Consider the following 18,176-nt stretch of genomic DNA (forward strand, 5'->3'; position numbering starts at 1 on the left):
AGGAAATTACCTCACTATATATACTTTGATACCTGGACTCGAGTCTCAAGGTACTGGGGTGGCAACCAGTAACTGAAAGTGATCCCCAGCTGTGTCAGTGACTGTAATTACATCTGCAGTACCCTAGTAATGCAGCTAAAGTGCCATTGAGGAAGTGTGTGTGCGTGTTGCATGCGGCTGTTGTGTATGTGGGACAAATTCATTTGACCTCGTCTAGACTTTACTTAATTCTGTCTGGTCGTAGAGGCCGTTTTCCTGATTTACATTTTATTACACATACTCACACCAGGGAGCTTCTCAGTTCAGTATAACCACAGTATTTTACTGTTGGCCAGGAGCTGCCCATGCCAGTTCCTAGTAGGGCTGAAACTACAGATTATGTTGGGTATTTTTACTAACTGTATTAAAAAGTATATATAGTGTATATGAAAACAATGTCAGAATTGATTGAATTCCACTGTTGCACACCAACTGGAGCACTTACAATTTAAATGACGGATTCAACATGTTCTATCTTACCACTATTACAGTTATACAGTATGTCTTTTGACTCTTTCCAGAGCCCTCCTTTGACTATGCTTGGTTCTCCAACATCCCAATGTAAGCTTCAAACCTCCCTAAACAAATCAAATTGACTACTTCTCGGCCTGGGGTCCATGACCCACCTCATTTCAACCCATGTTGCTAGCGTAGGTTGACTCCGGGTAGAAGACAGAGTTAAGCAATTGAAAATGGGATTGACATTCAAAATTGTAAATGCGGCTTTGCTCTCAATGTCTTTTTTTTGGTGCTATGCTATCCCTTTTATACCAAACTTTGACTGTATTTTTACATTTCGATCTAATAAACTATTCAATCAATATTCAAAATCAATATTCAAAAGTCGAGAGGAGTGGCACATTCCTCAAATGTTTTAAAGCCATGGCACTGTAGGGGCCAAACCATCTAGAAAAGGGTCAGTCTGTCTTTCTTTGGGTGTGTCTATCTGCCAGGGGCTAATTTCACAATCCACTGGACCAATCAGCAGCACTAAATGTCTTCTGCACGCCGGCAGTAGGCCATGGGAGAATATGGCTTACTATAGTTTATATTTTACACTGGCAGTCAGCGAGGACAAATTGGTCAAATGGGAAGATGACTGACATCACAGACTGAGAACACTTGAGATGTAGTTGGTACTAGTGCCAACTGCCAACACACAGAACTAGAGAATCAAACACACACACACACACACACACACACACACACACATGCCAGCTTGCCAAACTGAGCCAGGTCTGGACGTGTAAATGTTTAACACACTAGAGGGGGCAATTAGCATGTCTGGTTAGTTTCATTAGAATGGTTTCTAAAAATACCACCACCACCACCAGCCAAGGCAACATAAGACCAGGTTGACCAAGCACCATAGTGTTAACCCTCTCAGCATCAATGGTAGCAACACAGTGTCCACAATCCACATTGAGACACCCATTGGCGGACAAACCTCCATCAAGGCTTCAGTTGTCAGACAAAACCTGCTTTTCATTCAAAACTAACTTCATAAAAATATAGTAAAAGAGGAAGTAGAAGGAAGCAAATCATAAGAGACGCTTCCTCAGAATCCTCACTGCTGGGCAAAGCAGCCAACCATGTGTCAGTGATACTTACACAGCGGGGGCCTAAAGCACACATTTCAACTATAGCTCTTCTGGTCACCTTATAGAGACTTATGTAGATGTATTTCTCATTTCTGTTTTTATGTATTAAGAATTTGGTTTAATTAACATTATTCATTTATTTTCTAGTATATCATCTCTTATTTGTAGTAGGTCTGGGTTGGGGAGAAAATAGGAATGGTATTTATTCAGAGCTTGATACATTTTCTCTTATTTGCTGTACTTAGAAGACATAATCCTTTATCAATGTAATAAGTATGTCTTTACACTATATGAGGATACTTTTCCAGTTCCCAGTGATGAATAAAATAGAAATTCTGTAAGCATCCTCTATACAGAATTAACAGTAGTAGGATGGGTATTGGGTAATGTGTGGAATAACTGGGTAAATGGTACATTTTATATAATGCTTTTCCCTAAAGTGCTTTAAAATGTGCATTATATTCATTCACACACCGGCAGTGGAGGCAATGGTGCAAGGCACCAACCTGCCCATTGGGAGCTGTTGGGGAATAATTGTCTTGCTCAAGGACACGTCAACGCGCAACCAGGAGGGCAGGGATTGAACCGAGAACCTTCTGAAATCCATGTATGTGTGTGTATGTAATATTATGTACAGAGTTGTAGCCTACTCCATGTATACAATGTGTGTGAGCGTGACGTGTGTGAGAGATAGGATAATGCTTTTGTGTTTGTGGACTGTGTGCGCTCATGCGTGTATGTATAAGTGTATGTCATAGTATAGAATGCATGTATACTGTAACTGTAGGTGTGTTTTACAAAGTGTGTGTGTGTGTGTTTCCAGTTTCCACACCCTGTTTACCTATGCAAGGACTGAAGTGACGCAAGAAGCAAATCTCCCACACGCTTCCAAATCCCATGCTTTTCCTCAGGGCAGTTTTATGTTCCCATGATGCACTTACAGTGAGCTACACATCACAGCGAGACTGACACAACGAGACTGACACAGCGAGACTTGACACAGCGAGACTGACACAGCGAGACTGACACAAACGTGTTTCCCAAAACCAGAGCAATGATTCACAAACCCAATCAATATGACATCTTGTGTTAAACAAATCAGACAGAAATCATAATAATGCATCGTTTCCCTGGAGGCAGCTATGGCAAAAAATAAATTCTGTATGGAGTAACCTGATTTAATTCATTTTGTGACATTTCCTTCCATTTGGCTAATAAAGGACTTTGTCAGCAGTTGTGTTTAGGTGACATTCACTGAGACATTAATGACAGTGGGGTTTACTACTACAGGGTGAAAAAAAACCTAGTTGAAATATCACAATAGCAATGCAATATTGTATACAACTGTGGGTGGGTTCACACTTTTTTTTTTTAATCCAGGACCTGGACGAATGAGTGACGTCTCGATTGGGGCCAGATCACGTTCAAACCAAGACTAGTCAGATCCGTCCCAGAATATCACCTGATTTCAACCAACACAAATTCTGCCCACTAAGACGGACGTCCCTGGATGAATCAGAGAGAGTCCGATTGAGGTCAGATCAACTTAAGTCATATCATAACTAGTCAGATCTGGCCCAGAATAAGCTATATTATTTCAACTGGTGAATATTGGAAATGACGTAAAGATCATCCCCAGATATGGGCTGTGATCTGGCCTAGTCCTGAACATCACCGGAGTCATCGGAGGTCGTCATCAGAACGTCATCATGACGTCATTTGGCTTTGTATAGAAAGGGGGCGGGGCAGCTAAAAATAATATCAAAATACTGAATCGAGCAACTTAAAACGTGTCTGGGGTGTTCACATAAGCCTGAGATAAATAAACCAAAAGCGGAACTTTTTGTGTCTTGGTAGATATTGCAATAATAATTGTGTGGTTGTCACAAACACCAGTGTTCCTCTGAAATGGTGTAGTGGGGGGGGGGGGGGGGGGGGGGGGAAGAGAGTATCTTGAAGATTCAAGATAATTTATCGTTACATCCATTGGGATGTTAAGTATCTTGAATGTTTGAATCTCTATCCCAAACTTGCCTTTCCAACTGCCCGAGACAGAGTAAAGTAGATGCAGGACGTAACGCTCTGTTGGGCTTTGAAGCTTGAACGAACCTAGGCCAGCAGGGATACCAGTGGTTTAAACGGTGAGCATACGTACCAGTACAAACAAACAGTGCCATGCAGCAACTACAATGCTCATACCCCAACCATGACAACACTGTGGAACAATCCGTTTCAACTTTCTATAAATCACATATACTAGTATGGATATGGGTGCAAGTTCAATTCCCACTGGGGTCACATGGGCTATAAATAAAATGCAGTCATGGTATCCACCCTGCTGTGACATGTTTGTGATCATTGCAGCAACAGAAAGACAAAGACCAAATATACGTGTGTCACACCAGGAAATACACACACCTAAAGTAGCCAACAGACAAGCCTGCATACTTCTAAAGTCATTTACGTGCCGTCACCGCCAAGGTATGCATGGCCTTCTGCTGTGCTGACGGTTAATCCATTGAAATCTCATATATTTTCCTTGTTCCTTGTCAAAGACAAAAATTTAAACGAACAGCCAGTCACAGCAACAAACTATTTTATTTTGTTGCAAACAATTTTCAACCTAACATCCCTATTTTGGGCATGTATTAAATTAATTTCCAAAAAGGGGCTTAAATCTTGTGTGTGTGAGACAATTACACAGATTGACTTTGTACAAATCACATGTTATTTGGTAGAACTCTTCTATGAAGATGGTCCGAAAAACAGGTTTGGGTGGCTGGCCTGGGCAGACAGCCCGACCCCACAGCAACACGGAAAGAGAAGCAGGGAGGGACACAGGGGAGAGACCGCAGTCAGATCTCCTTCAGGAATCTGACTGCAGTCATTTATTTGTCCTATGCCATTTGAATCACAATGACTTCCTTGTAGGTAGGTGTATAATTGCCTACAATGAAATCCTCAATTAAAAAGAAAAGAGCTCCCAAAAAGGTAAAACAAAAGAAGGAGTCAACAGAGAGGACTGACAATAGCATACCTGACTGCCTGAGCTGTAATATGAGAAGAGGAGGGAGGGGGGTGGGGGATGAGGGATAGGGGGGAGGGTCTGTCACCTCACTGGCTCAGAGGTACAACACAATGTTAAGAAATTGGAGAAAACACTGAAATAAAGTTTTTTTTCTCCCCCTTTGGTTACATTAAGTCTCAGAGTTAAATCAATACTGGGCATTTTAAAATGTGTTAGTCTATGTCTATGTCTTGTAACTGGAGCTCATGAACCCACAAGGGCATGCCTCCCACCGGGGTGCCATCACCAATCAATATTTAATATGGCTTTAATGACAACAGCAGCACTGAAATGAAAACAATGGTCCAGGAGGGTGAGGCCAGTTAAACTTACAATGCCAAAGAAAGGCGTCTTAATTAGCCAAGGTCATAGTGCTTAAGCCAGTTTTGAACTTTTGAGTCCGTTAACATTGTAAAATAATAATAATAATAATAATAATAATAATAATAATAATAATAATAAAAAGTAAGTTTAAAAAATGCTTTTGTGTTTTGTTTGATTAGTTACACAATTGTAAGCTATGGATACATCAGCTCCCTAATAATTACTAGTAGCAAATCAAAGAGATTTATATGTTTTCTCTACATTGATATTTTAATAAAATAAATTACAGATTTTTTTAGATCAGTTCAGAAGTCCAAGAAAAGAGAATAGCTAATGAAAACAGCTCATCTCAGAACAACTCCAGAGATGAATCATGTCAAATCACAACACAAACTACACCAGGGGCGTAGCCACACAGTTCTACGCCTGGAAACAACATTTAGATGATTTATTACAGTCACACACACATCTTTTGCGTCTTTTAAAGGAATTCACCAGTTCAATCACATCGTGTCAGACTGTCAGATGTTGGGGTTTTAACAACAGACAGGGGGGGTGGTTAGCTCTAATCAGACGTCTTCTAGCATTTACAGTAAATACCAGGCTCATTAAGAAGTAAACAATTGATTTTAGATTTCTCAAACAGATGGGGGGGGGGGGGTATTCATTTCAAGCCGTTGTTTCTCTAAGTTTGGCCACAGATAAACAGGTCACTGCACGCACACACACACACACACACACACACACACACACACACACACACACACACACACACACACACACACACACACACACACACACACACACACACACACACACACACACACACAATAATTGGGAGACGATTGTGTGTTTAGACAATCTTATTATTAAATTGAATGAACACCAACCGTGCTTAGCTTACTTACAGGGTGCCACTCAATGAGGTCAATTATCTCCCACACAGCCACTCAATGGGCCCATTCCCAAGAGCAAACAGTGACTTTGCCATTCCCTAGTGTTGGAAAAGCTAGATCTCAGCATAATACAGACTACAGTAGGTAGGGCAATATGGGTTCTATTCGTTGTGGTCTTTTGGTTGTCATTGCATGGTTCCCAATATGGGGCGAGCCATCTAGAAGAGCGCGTGCGTTTACTAGTAGCGACCATGTCTGCCATTTATAATTTGTTTGAGCTGTTTGAAAGAACTACACTACACATGGTGGAAACATAGTATGTGTATATGTTTTAAATGAGAATAGATTTTTGAACAAATCATGACCCCAAGAATTGACCTTGAATCGTGCATTACATATTTAAAATCAAGTCTGAGGCTGGTGGCTCAGCCCAATACACTCCTTATGAATTGCGACGATCAGAGTTCAAGTCTGACTCGTCACATATTGCATCTCACATCTCTCTGGCATCAGACAGAGATATGTGGAGAGACAGGAGGTCTCTCTCCCCAAATAAAGCTGTTGCCACAAATCTTAAAATGATGCAATCTCAAGTCAGATCACGTCTTCGAGTCCACATGGCAAGTCTAAGTAAAGTCTCAAAATGACTTTGAAGGTAACAAAATAAAACATCCAATAGAGATTAATAGAGATTCTAATTAAAGACGAACAATAGGCCTATACAATAATGACAGCCAATCTAAAGGTCTGGAAAACTCAAGATGAGCTGGGCTGTCTTGAACTTCACTCAAGTTCAAAGTACCATTTGCCTCTCAGGGAACTATTCAAATTCTTAGTCACTTCGTCCAAGGTTGTCCATTTCCATAAGGAAAATGAGATTTACTTACTCAAAGGCAATGTACCGATTTGGTATTAGTACAGTATGTCCAATAATATCAGAGATTCTGTTTTTGGTCAAGGGCCTGGCTAGTGCAACAATGCATTGATTATAAATACAGTATATACATGAAGTGCACACCATATTTAAATGCCTGAACGAGTGCCTAGTCTAGAACAACGCCATCCAATTTAAGCAGAAAACAGGACAGGGTCTAATAACACTGTGACTCCCATGTGGATCTCAGATTTCATGTGGCAAGGCTAGGACCTCAGTTGTACAGTATGACGTATTTCCGACATAAGACTCCAAATTTGGAGTCAGATGTCAGCCCAAACGGCCATTATAAATGTAAGATATAGTTGAAAAATGTTAATCACAGGGGCAAACAATGTGGATATACTGTACTTCCTTGGCCTAGTGGTGGGCAGACACACACACACCCACACCCACACACACACACCCTCTACAGAGTACAGAGCCACACCGTAAAAATAGAATACAGTTTAAAAGTTTTACCAATCAACCTTATTAGGCATTGTAGCCTACAATTAGGGATGTCCCGATACTGTATCGGTAAACTATCGGTATCAGCCCTTATTTGTCATATCGGTATCGGCGAAAATGCCAGTCTAACCACCGATCCGACACAGTAGTAAGGGGTTGACAGACACTATGGCAGGTAAATAAAATGTTGGGGCATGTGGAGTTTGCTTTGGAGTTGCCCAAACTGCAAGTGCACATATGAGTGAGGAGTTTGCTATAAACACAACACGATATATATAGCTAGATATCTATAAACACAACACTGGTATCGGTATTCGGTATCGGCTAACACAGAAATTGTGGTATTGGGATCGAATCTGGGGGGGGAAAAGGGTATCGGGACATCCCTGCCTACTATAAATGTGAAAGTCTGTGAACCGCCCTGTAGGGCTGGGTATTGCCTACAACCTGATATGATGTGTATAATGATGCATGCTGATTTTTAATAATTTTGCCTACTTTTGCACAGTCCTAGACCATGGCGATTGCTAATGCCAATTTGTCAGAATTGTTTCCAAATCAATTTGAAAAACGTAGTAAGTTGATAACAAAAAACAAGGAAATTAATGTTGTTTTGATGGTTAACTGCAAAATATCTAATCATATATCAAGATTATTTGAGCACAGACCTACCATCTTGCTGTTGTTTTTATCCTGGAAATAAGTAAAGTTAATATTTAAGTCATAACTTGTAAACATCTGTACACAGACAAAAGCATTAAATATCACCTGAGTTGACTGAATAAGCAGCCCTCCTGGAGTTGGTAGGGTGTGTGTGTTGCTCAAAGGCAAAGGACACAAAGTGCACAACTATTTCTTAATGATCCGGCGTCTATAGCAGCATGAACATTAATGAAGGGTAGTAAGTTGTCCATAGTCTGTGTGCCTACCTATCTACAGGTAGGCCTACATTCTGAATACTGCTTTGGCAACAGGTGTATTTGTCATGCTAATAGAGAGAGAGAGAGTGAGAGAGAGAGAGAAATAAATAAATAAATAAATAAAATAGATGGCATGAGCTGACGGCATCAGCCTGGAAACGAGGTGAAGTTTGTAAACACTCCTCCATCCTCATTCATAAGAAATCAAATCAATGTTGCATCATAAGATGGCACAGACTACACATGCAGGGAAGGGAATTATCAAAACACGAGTTGTAAAAGCAGACAACTCCCCATTTAGTGACTACACGCAAGTATCAGCAGCAGCGTGGTTGTTTTGAACTCGTGGTTTGGTTTCAAATTGCTCAAATAAAAACATATAGGCTAGGCTACGACGTGAACGGCGACGACGGGGCAGCAGTAGCAGCAGTTATAGCCCCTGGCCTGGATATAGTCATCCCAAATACAAAAAGGGGCTACACAGCAGCAGTGATGTCTACGTGGTGACTGGTGTGGTTAGCCTACGCCGTGATCCATTTGATAGTAGCCAAGATAGTAAAAATAAATAAAGGGGATGAATAAATAATTCAACACAAACTAAACGAAATAAATGCACCCAAACGTACCTTTTATGCTGGTTAATTGGTTGATTGTGTAGGTTTGAAGCACTCCGCGCCAGTAGTTTCATGACCGCACCATGTTCTCTGTGACTTATACTGATCCTTTCTGTTTCTTTACCTTTCCTCTGTGTTCCACTCCCTTCACTTTACCTGTAGCCCGTTGCACCTCCTCCTCTCCTTCCGCACACCTGACAAACCGGTTGGACTGCAGCAGAGGGACTGCAGGGCCCAGGTACTTTACAAATACACACACAACACCAATACTACTTTTTAAGTGTAACAGGTTCGGAGGTGTGGTGATTTTTTGCAAAGTCAAGTTGATTTTTTTCTTTTCTTTTCTTTTAATTTGCATGGGGTGGGGGCTACAGGTGGGCCTTGCAGTCAATTGACCATAATAACCATGTTGGGTATCATCTTGTGAACATGTTACATTTACAAAATAAATATATAAACTGTACATTTTAGTTTTAGGTTTGTTTAATCACGCTCGTCTGTTTCAGCCATAGACCAATTATAGTTAAATTATGGTAATATATTGGTGTGCTGTAATTCGATACGATAGCGCCATCTAGTGGGCGTAAAGTAAACGACGTGTGCACGCGCACGTGCGTGCATGCGTGTATGTAAAAGTGTAAATACAGCTTATGTCCAAAAGATGGCACTGTCTATCGCATCTAATTACGGCACACAGGCTCATCCACATTGGCACACTCTTGCAGTGCTCTTCAACATAGACATATGCTCTTCAAGCTCTTCAACTTGAAGAGCTTCAAGGTAACCAGAAAATGGGCACCTAGAGAACCTGGTCACCATTTATGCAGGGGCCCTGGTCACCATTTATGTAGGGGCCCAATTCATATATTATGCTTTTTTTATAAATAGTTTTTAATTACATTTAAGGCCTAATATTTCTACAATTAACTGCAATTTGCTACATGGATCATGAATCATTATGGGCATTTAATGAGAAGTTGAAGTGTAAATTTAGGTCTGATATAATGTTGTACCGTGCATGTACTTTACATTCAATTCTGATCATTTCCCAAGGCATATATTTATTGGTATTTAGTTTTAGCACTGAGGACCAGAGCATTTGAGTGTGGGAGATGTTTCAAACCCATCTTCAAGAAATCATCAGAATCATATTAACAAAAGAATCATAGGCTAGGTAATAGGTTTGATTGATTGATTGAAATATGTATTAACAGTTTGCAGAATTACAGTACATTTCAAGCACAAACTCAATACAAAGACTGTTAACTGTGAGTGGACGACCCAATTAACATTTGCCTCTCAGCTCAATGGAAATACGACAGGGGGCGGTAATGGAACCTTTTGGAGGTCAAAACAGACACCCAGAAGATGTAGAAGAACAACCGGAATTCGGGTAAAAAAACAGAGTAGAAGAAGAAGCGACAGACACAGTGCAACAACGTGGATTCTGTAACTGCACTTTCCCACACATTTCTGTCTTAATCAATGGCACTACTACTATATTTGGAATGAGTTTCATTAGATATATTAGATAGGTGTTTAAATAAGAGGCTCGGGGGTGCTAGCAGATAAGAAAAGGACAACAGGACACTGATACTGTAAGTCTCTGTATCATTATTAACTCGTAGCAGTTTATGGAGTTGTAATAACGCTTGACGGTCCCACAATGATAATCAGATAAGATGCTATAGCCTCGTTTTCACAAGAAAAACAAAGCACAGCTGTAATATACAGTAGTCTGAGTAGTGTACAGTAGTCATAAATTGGTTGATTGCTATGTCTTTCAGATCTGAATAGACTGCTGATCATGGATGACACTGAACCAGAGCCGATATCTCCTAATGAGGAAGATGAACCATTAGATGACACCTGTACCAAGAACATTAAACTACCCAAGGCAGTAGCCTTATTTACAGGTGAGAATTGTTGTGTGGATTGTACACAGGATTTTCATTCCCACCAAGTGTGCTTTATTTCACTTGTTTAGAATATGTTGTCCCTTTGTATCCTCAGAAACACCGCTTGAGTCTGGGTATCACAAGTCCACCAGGACTTGTCTGCAGTATATCAGAGAAGCCATGCTGCATCATCGATGGAAAGAGGCTTCGGAGTACATGTCCAGCTATGCCCAATCACTAGAAGACTTGGCACAAGGAGATGTGCCTCCATTGATGAATGAGGTTGGTGTGTGTCCTTATCATGTTCATGTCATCAGAACATGAGTCATATGAGTCATATCTCATTGTTGCACTAAAGTAGCAAAAATGGCTGTGAGCTTGTACATCAGCTATTTTTGCACACAAATTGTAGTCCGGAATGGCCATATTCCCAAACATAGGAACACGAGGTTGAAAGTGATTAAGTCTGTCTGTGGGTTTCATACAAATTCAACCAAAGAACTCTGTTGGATCAGAACGCAGATGGATCACATTTCCTGTAGAGCAAATAACTGCAATGGCTTTGGACATACAAGGCTTCCACTTTCCACCGAACAGCAGCGATATCGTAAATGAAAGTGCAGCATGCAAGGATGGCTTCCAAGTTCCTACTCTCTTCACAACACAACATGTTCTCTGTACTATGTATCCCAGGTCTATTGGAGAGTTGGCACTGAGATTCTGCACCATCATCACCAACATCCCAACTCAATGATGGATGCCCAGAACAGCTTCTATGCTCAAATGAAAAACGTGGGAGTTAAGGGTTATCTTTTGGTATGTATGACTTACTTGCGTGTCTAGAGCAGTGATAATATATATATATTTAAGTTACCATACCGAACTAATATCACTGCGTGCCGTGGGCTAGCTATGCAAGGCTAAGACCGAACCGGAATTAGGCTACTGGTTATATTCTCTCCATGAGGGCCACCCATCACAAATTGAACACTTCAACCTATACTTAACTGTATGTAAGTAAAATAAGACTTTGGCCTATTGCAACTTGAAAACAATATCCATATTTTCAGGCAGTTTTTACATGTTGCCTCATCTAGGTTTTTCAGCTCACTACTTTCAGCTTGCATACCACATTTTTGCCATTTTGGCACACAATTGTCCTTATTTGTCTTCTCTCGACAACCCAAAAATACACATGAACACACATACAAATACAACACATCATGCCAGCTTGAAATCGGCACTAAATTGTGCATGGCTGCCTTCGACACACTACTGGCTCTGTATTGTAAACAAACATAATCCACTGTGACACTGTCGGCACAGGTTCGTACTTTAACTTTTAACTTGCCAGCATGTCTCATAATTATGTATACAGTCGGCCCACATAAAATGAAACCGGTTTAAGTTCGTACCCCGGACCAGATGGTGTAAACCTGTAAATCCACCCAACTCTACAGAGGCCTAGTTTTTGTGCTGCATTTGCATCTCTAGTTTCCCCATCTTTCAGATCTCTCTGGAACATGCATTCCACCTATTGGTGAACGGCCAGATCATGGAGGCACATCAACAGCTGTCCATTGCTGAGTGCTGGAGACATGGCAAGATATCACAGGCACAGCATCAGAGGATTCGTCTGATCCAGGCCTACAAGGGCATGCTGGATTATATCATCTGGTGCGACAGAAAATCCCAACTGGCAGGTAACAGAATATTTAGAACAACACCACAACCCCTAAGAGTTTGTTATTTGTTACGATAGAGGGTATGTGCATGCATAAGGTGCCTGGCAAAGTAAGTGCCAAAGTGAGTTTAACGTTGTTTAACGTTGTTTAATGCATTCAGATAGGACTTTTCTGTTTGGATGTATGGGCTGTCAAGGCCAGAAAGTAGTTGTTTGCCACTCAGTAGGCGTTCCCGCATGACTTCCGGGTATGATAATGATGTCACGTGCATAGCCTCTATACATTGAAAGCGCCAGTATCATGTTGGGAAAAAAGCAATGTTTAGGGCATGGATGTCTGCGTGTTAGATTGATTAACTGTTACACCCCTAAACAGTTTCAGAAGAATCTGATCTGGAAGCTGACCCAGAGCTGCATCTCTACTTCAGAAAAGCCTCCGTGAGCCTTATGGGAATCCTCAACTTTCCAGGCATCTGGGATCCCTTCATACTTTGTTACGTTGATGTAAGTTCTCAGCACCTTCTCTATCCATTATCTCGAGTCAGTGCCAATACCAAAGAGATTTGCTAAAAATCTAATTTAAAGAAAAAGGCTACAAGATACACCGGACCAGCCTGGTTTAGGTTTGAGGCACGATGGAACCTCCCTCTACACCAATATTCTATTAAGATACTGAATAAATAAGCCACACTCACGATGTGGAATAATGCACGTAACTCGAGAACCGTTCGCACCACCGACTTGAAATTCGACACACACGTTCCACATCCCCGCAGGGACTCAGGGAGGGCAGTGCCTGGTGTAAAGTTGGTCAGACCCACGGTTGTCCAGAACCGCCACAAAAGGCCTCTCTGCCCGGGCTCTGGACAGGGCCCCTGCCCAGGCTCCATATCTGGAGCTGGCCTGTTCTGACATCACAACACTCCATATTTGGCCATGCCTGACACAGAACTCTATATATAGGAATAAAGGGACATAGATACAGAAATCTCCATATATGGGCATAAAAGGGACACAGACAGATGGGTGGAATGGGTACAACGGGTATTTCATAGCTGGGTGGGTCATGGATCTCCAACTTCTGTTGTTACCGAATTGTTACCGAATCTGTGCTCCACAGATTCGGGCACCAGTCTAGTATTGTAAAAGATAGCTTTTGTATTATGGCATGGTGAGTTAAAAAAAAATGGAGGCTCGAATTTGAAAACAAAACCTCTGTTTGATATATTGGCAGATGCTGGAATTCTACAGTGATCTCGAGGGGGCTGAGAAGGTCTTGACTGACTATGCGTACGACAGCACGTTTCCATCCAATCCCAACGCATGCATCTACCTGTACCAGTTCTTGAAGCGGCATGACCGCCCAGAGAATCAGATGAATGTGTTGAAGGTAGAACCATTCAGACATAAATCTGATTCATACTTTGTTGCATGCCAGTGAGTGTCGCGTGCATTCAAGTCAGATAGTATATCTTTTAGTAATACATTTTTGTGTGTGTCAAGTGTGTATTGCTTTCATATTTGTGCTATAAATATTGTCTCCCCTGGTTATAACTATGAAAGTTAATGGGGTCTCAATAGACATTTTCTTTGACTTCCCTTTGTTTCAGACTCTCCACACACAAGTCCCCAGCCATGAGCTGATGCTGGAATACAGCACTCTGCTGCTTCAGTCAGGTAAACAAAGTGTATTTCAACGCCTCTTGAATGCAAATTTATTGCATAATTCTAAATCTAAAAAAAAAATCAATTTCATTATTTATATTTGAGAAATTCATGCAAATGGAGATACATGTCATATAGTGATCATTATTTACATGTTTTCTACTGTGTGTATATATACACGCCTATTTGATCATTCATCGTTCTTTCCCCCTCGGTTGTCCCATTGTTCCATAACAACACCCATCTCTTCTTTCCCAGACACAGAAGGTTGTGTCCAGACAGCATTAGAGGTTGTTCTGGATATGCTGGACTATGCCTGTTGGAAGAGCAGTTTGGCTGTATGGAGCCATTTGAAGACCACCATCAGTAGATTAAAGCACCAGTATGTACTGTATGAGACATGAACCACACTTCCACTTTCCAAAAAATATCAAATCGTGCAACATTTAATTGAACATAACCGTGTGTCGGGGTTCATTTGGTTAAAGCTTACTCTGGTATTTTAATTTCCTTTATAGAAATGGAACAGAATTTCGGAGTGTTGTTTCTGGAACGATGGCGACACGGAAAGATTGGTGGCCCTCGTACCACTTCACAAGCTTTCATGCCCAGAACGATTATGCAGAGAACCTAGAGTTGATGAAAGTGAAGTCATTACTGGAAAGAAAGCTTTGCCCAGGTAAATACCCTCTGGAGCAGTTACTGTGGGTTAACTCTACAAAATAGTGATATTTTCAGTTTTTTTAAGAAAAGCGTTAAATACACTTGCTTTGTAGGTCTATATTCCAATCATTGTTATAGTGTTAGTTCAGTAACATGGGTCTCCGTCCAGATGTCACCAGCTTTTTAGTAAACAAAAAATACATTTTCAGTTCGGGATACCAATTGGATACAGTCAGGAGAGACAATCAGGAGTTCTCTCTCCTGATTGGATAAAACGTGACTATCCCTTGCGTTAGCTTTTAAATATTACAAACAGGAGTTTGTGCTGTCAAATAATTGTTAATGATCATTATTACATTTTACAGTTTGTGTACTAGTTGCTCGTACTATGTGTAGACTGTGAGTGTGATCATTGCGTTTTCTTGTTACAGGTCATTCTAGCTATGATGCCGCTGTGAGGAAAATCAACCCAGATGTTTCACCCCAAAAGAAGAAACAGAAAAGATCAAAGAATGACCCCAAGGAGTGACCCCAAAGAAACACAAAACCTGACCCTGGCCTTTACCCACAAAGCTGACCAGGTGGTCAAGTGGACATGGCAAAAAAATAAGGGAGTTTTATTCCTTGACTGTGCCTGGATTGCCTTATCTGTTTAAACAACCAATGTTAAACCCAGTATTGGAGATACTAAACTTGTCCAACCAGTTAGACACATACGGTTCTGCATAAGTATGTTTACATCCTAGATTTCTCATTCGAATTGGGAAACAAAGTGTCAATGGATCACAGCACAGACCGAGACGTTCTGCCAAAGAAGAACTTTATTTGAGGGAAATGATTAATGTATTCTGTTAAATCTTTATGGTTAATGCAAATGTATGGTACAGTGGTACCAGTGTGAAACTATTGCAGAGCCAAGTGGTTTAAGTAATGAGTACTGACTTGATACATGGACATGAAGTACAGTCCTCTATGGAGTTTGACAAGAGACTAAAATGATTGGAGTTATTTTTTCACAAATGTTTTTCATGCTAACTATTAAGATCATATTGATCTATTGTATGGGCCCTGGCTCCTTGTTTTTGGGCATGTTAGAAAAAGTGGATTACAACTATACAATGGAGATGGTTGTTTTTTCTTTCACATTTTGCATTCTTTAGCGGTTGCTGAGCATTCCCTGGAACAGTGTTTTCATTCTCTAGAGACAGTAGAGATATGGCTCCATAGAACTTGGATGAGCACAAAGTACAGTACCTGATGTATCAACATGACTTCCACAGGTCTACTGTAAAAACTAGTGCAACGTTTGGCACATTTCTCTGATAGATGCACTGGCATGCGAGTTGGACATTTCAGTGGAACATTGCAATTTTACGATACAATACAAAAACAGTCTGTCATTTCCACGTCAAAGTACCATAAAAGTGTACTGAATAAGAGATTACAATGCAATAAACAAAATGCACAGCAAAACCCTAAGTGTTCATTTATCTGTTTGTAACTCTTGATTGTCACTTAAACCGCATGTAACAGGCAAACATTCAGCGAATATAGACAAACTTGTAGCCTCGCCTCGCCTATTTCCATTAGTGATATTTTGTGTAGAGGGAAAATACTCAAATTTGGAGGGGGCCTATTATAGACTCGAGGGACTTTGGTCAATGGATTTGTTTTTAAGTCCAGATACCCCATCCGGACAGCTTCAGACGCACCTCCTCAGGAGACTCTGAACCCATTTGAAGTAGTTAGATTCTACACAGCATGTCAACATTCCAGACAGGATACATCACAAATACCACTGACAGGAGACAGATGATAATTGAATGGCTGCAGGCACTGAAAAGATGCTTAACTTTCTGAGATCAAAGTTTCCGTAACATCTTCCTATAGATCAGTGATTCTCAAACTTCGGCTAGAAAAGCCCCAACATATTTGGTGTCTCCACTCTCCTCTGGAACCAAACGGACATACGGACAATATAATAAAACCTAACTAAAACCTAAACTAAAGGTTTTCTGAAAACCTTAAAATTTGTTTAAAACAAATTGTTTCTATATGAGACACAGCCGATCTACAAGCTCACAATGAATAGGGACCAAATAAGAGCCCAGTCGATGATGTATTGATAGAGTCCACCAGTGGTGTCTCCCTCTATCATCTTTCCTACTGTCTGTCGTACCTATACGGTCTCCCTCTCAACTTTCCTATTGTCAGTCTCTGTTACACCATCTCAACGTGGAGTGGACTGATTATCTTATTAGAAGAAAGAAAAATAAAGGGAATGCGCACAAACACACACACGTCCAGACATGCACACTAACAATGTGGGTCACCCGAGGGCTGTTAAAGCTAGACTTCACAAGGCTAAACAGCAAAAGCCACCAGGCAATGTCAATGAAACCCAACCCACTCTGCAGGTAAGTGCTTGCAAACAGTTTCTCCTTTTTAATGCTTCAGGTGAGAAAACGGACTTTGTACAACAATGTCTTAATAAAACTTTTTTTTACAGATCATTATGCAGTGAAATCCAGAATTAGATCAGTCACAGAATTAGTATCACTATCCCTCCATTCAGTGTGTGTGTGTGCGCGTGCGTACGTGCAAAGTTCAGTTTTCAGCCGAGAAAAGATCCTTTGTTATTAAATGTTGATTCAACGTCCGACAATCCGGGAACTGCTTTGGTAAAACAAAACAAAACAAAAATGTGTAAAAAGAAGTTACGTCAGAAGAACCTTAGTGTTAATTTAACAAGAGTGTATGAATGTAAGAGTCAGATCATGTCAGAGTTCCTGTCAGTGTGGATGCCTGTGCAAACACACAGAGTACACATACTCAGACCTGAGTCAAACAACATTTGAACAAAATGTGGGTGCCTGACAAAAGGATCCATCTCTATACTGTACATCAGTGGTTCTCAACCTGTGTATATAAAATTAGTCAAACATTGGTCAAATTGTCAAATAATATAAGAAAGAGGTGCAAATTGTGAAAATAGTCGATCAACAAGCTCGGGTTGTGAGCTTCACCAGTGGTTCTCAACCACTGGGTCCCCCGTGTGAGTCATCCCCAGATGACTGTGAAGGACTTTTAAGACCTTTGTAATACCTAAGAAAGGAAAAATAAATTTACTACATCAAAAGTAATCAATAAACTATACTATAAAACTTGTCAAACATTGTCCAAATTGTCAAATAATATAAGAAAGAGGTGCAAATTGTGAAAATAGTCGATTGTGAGCTTCACCTTACTCAACTCCTAAACTCCCAAGTGCTTGTGTCAAGGTGGGGGGTCCCAGTTCAAATATGATTATGTTTGGGGGTCACGGCCTGAAAAGGTTGAGAACCACTGCTGTAAGTCATAGCAAAACTAAATTACACTGCTGTCATCCAAACACGCTGTACAACAAGCTGTTTCATCAAGA

General features: G+C 40.7%; 2 protein-coding genes across 3 annotated transcripts in view; one reads left to right on the plus strand and one right to left on the minus strand.

The window, feature by feature from the left end:
- atp8b1 (ATPase phospholipid transporting 8B1) overlaps positions 1-8,979 on the minus strand; it is a 38,272-nt gene extending 29,293 nt beyond the window's left edge. The window contains exon 1 of the mRNA XM_080755432.1: positions 8,858-8,979. The gene's annotated coding sequence lies outside the window, so the exon portion shown is untranslated. The remainder of the gene's footprint in view (positions 1-8,857) is intronic.
- Positions 8,980-10,281: 1,302 nt separating this feature from the next.
- Positions 10,282-16,215, plus strand: taf1a (TATA box binding protein (TBP)-associated factor, RNA polymerase I, A). 2 transcript variants are annotated; one of them, XM_080755837.1, is made up of 11 exons: positions 10,282-10,443; positions 10,633-10,761; positions 10,859-11,025; positions 11,437-11,559; positions 12,254-12,446; positions 12,804-12,931; positions 13,662-13,817; positions 14,038-14,104; positions 14,351-14,474; positions 14,611-14,771; positions 15,187-16,215. In XM_080755837.1, exons 2-11 carry the CDS (start codon positions 10,653-10,655, stop codon positions 15,282-15,284), a joined length of 1,326 nt encoding a protein of 441 aa, XP_080611963.1. In that variant the 5' UTR covers positions 10,282-10,443; positions 10,633-10,652; the 3' UTR covers positions 15,285-16,215. The 2 variants fall into 2 exon arrangements, with proteins under 2 accessions (XP_080611963.1, XP_080611964.1); XM_080755838.1 differs by lacking the exon at positions 13,662-13,817.
- Positions 16,216-18,176: the final 1,961 nt, after the last annotated feature.

Source organism: Protomyctophum bolini, assembly GCF_963924005.1.
Source record: "Protomyctophum bolini genome assembly, chromosome: 22".
NCBI classification, from domain to species: Eukaryota; Metazoa; Chordata; class Actinopteri; order Myctophiformes; family Myctophidae; genus Protomyctophum; species Protomyctophum bolini.

Excerpts from the sequence above, each read along its gene's own strand:
- taf1a (XM_080755837.1), top strand. The coding sequence starts at position 10,653 with ATGGATGACACTGAACCAGAGCCGATATCTCCTAATGAGGAAGATGAA. Across the intron at positions 12,932-13,661 it reads TCATACTTTGTTACGTTGAT|ATGCTGGAATTCTACAGTGA; the intron begins GTAAGTTCTCAG and ends ATATATTGGCAG. Across the intron at positions 13,818-14,037 it reads ATCAGATGAATGTGTTGAAG|ACTCTCCACACACAAGTCCC; the intron begins GTAGAACCATTC and ends CCTTTGTTTCAG.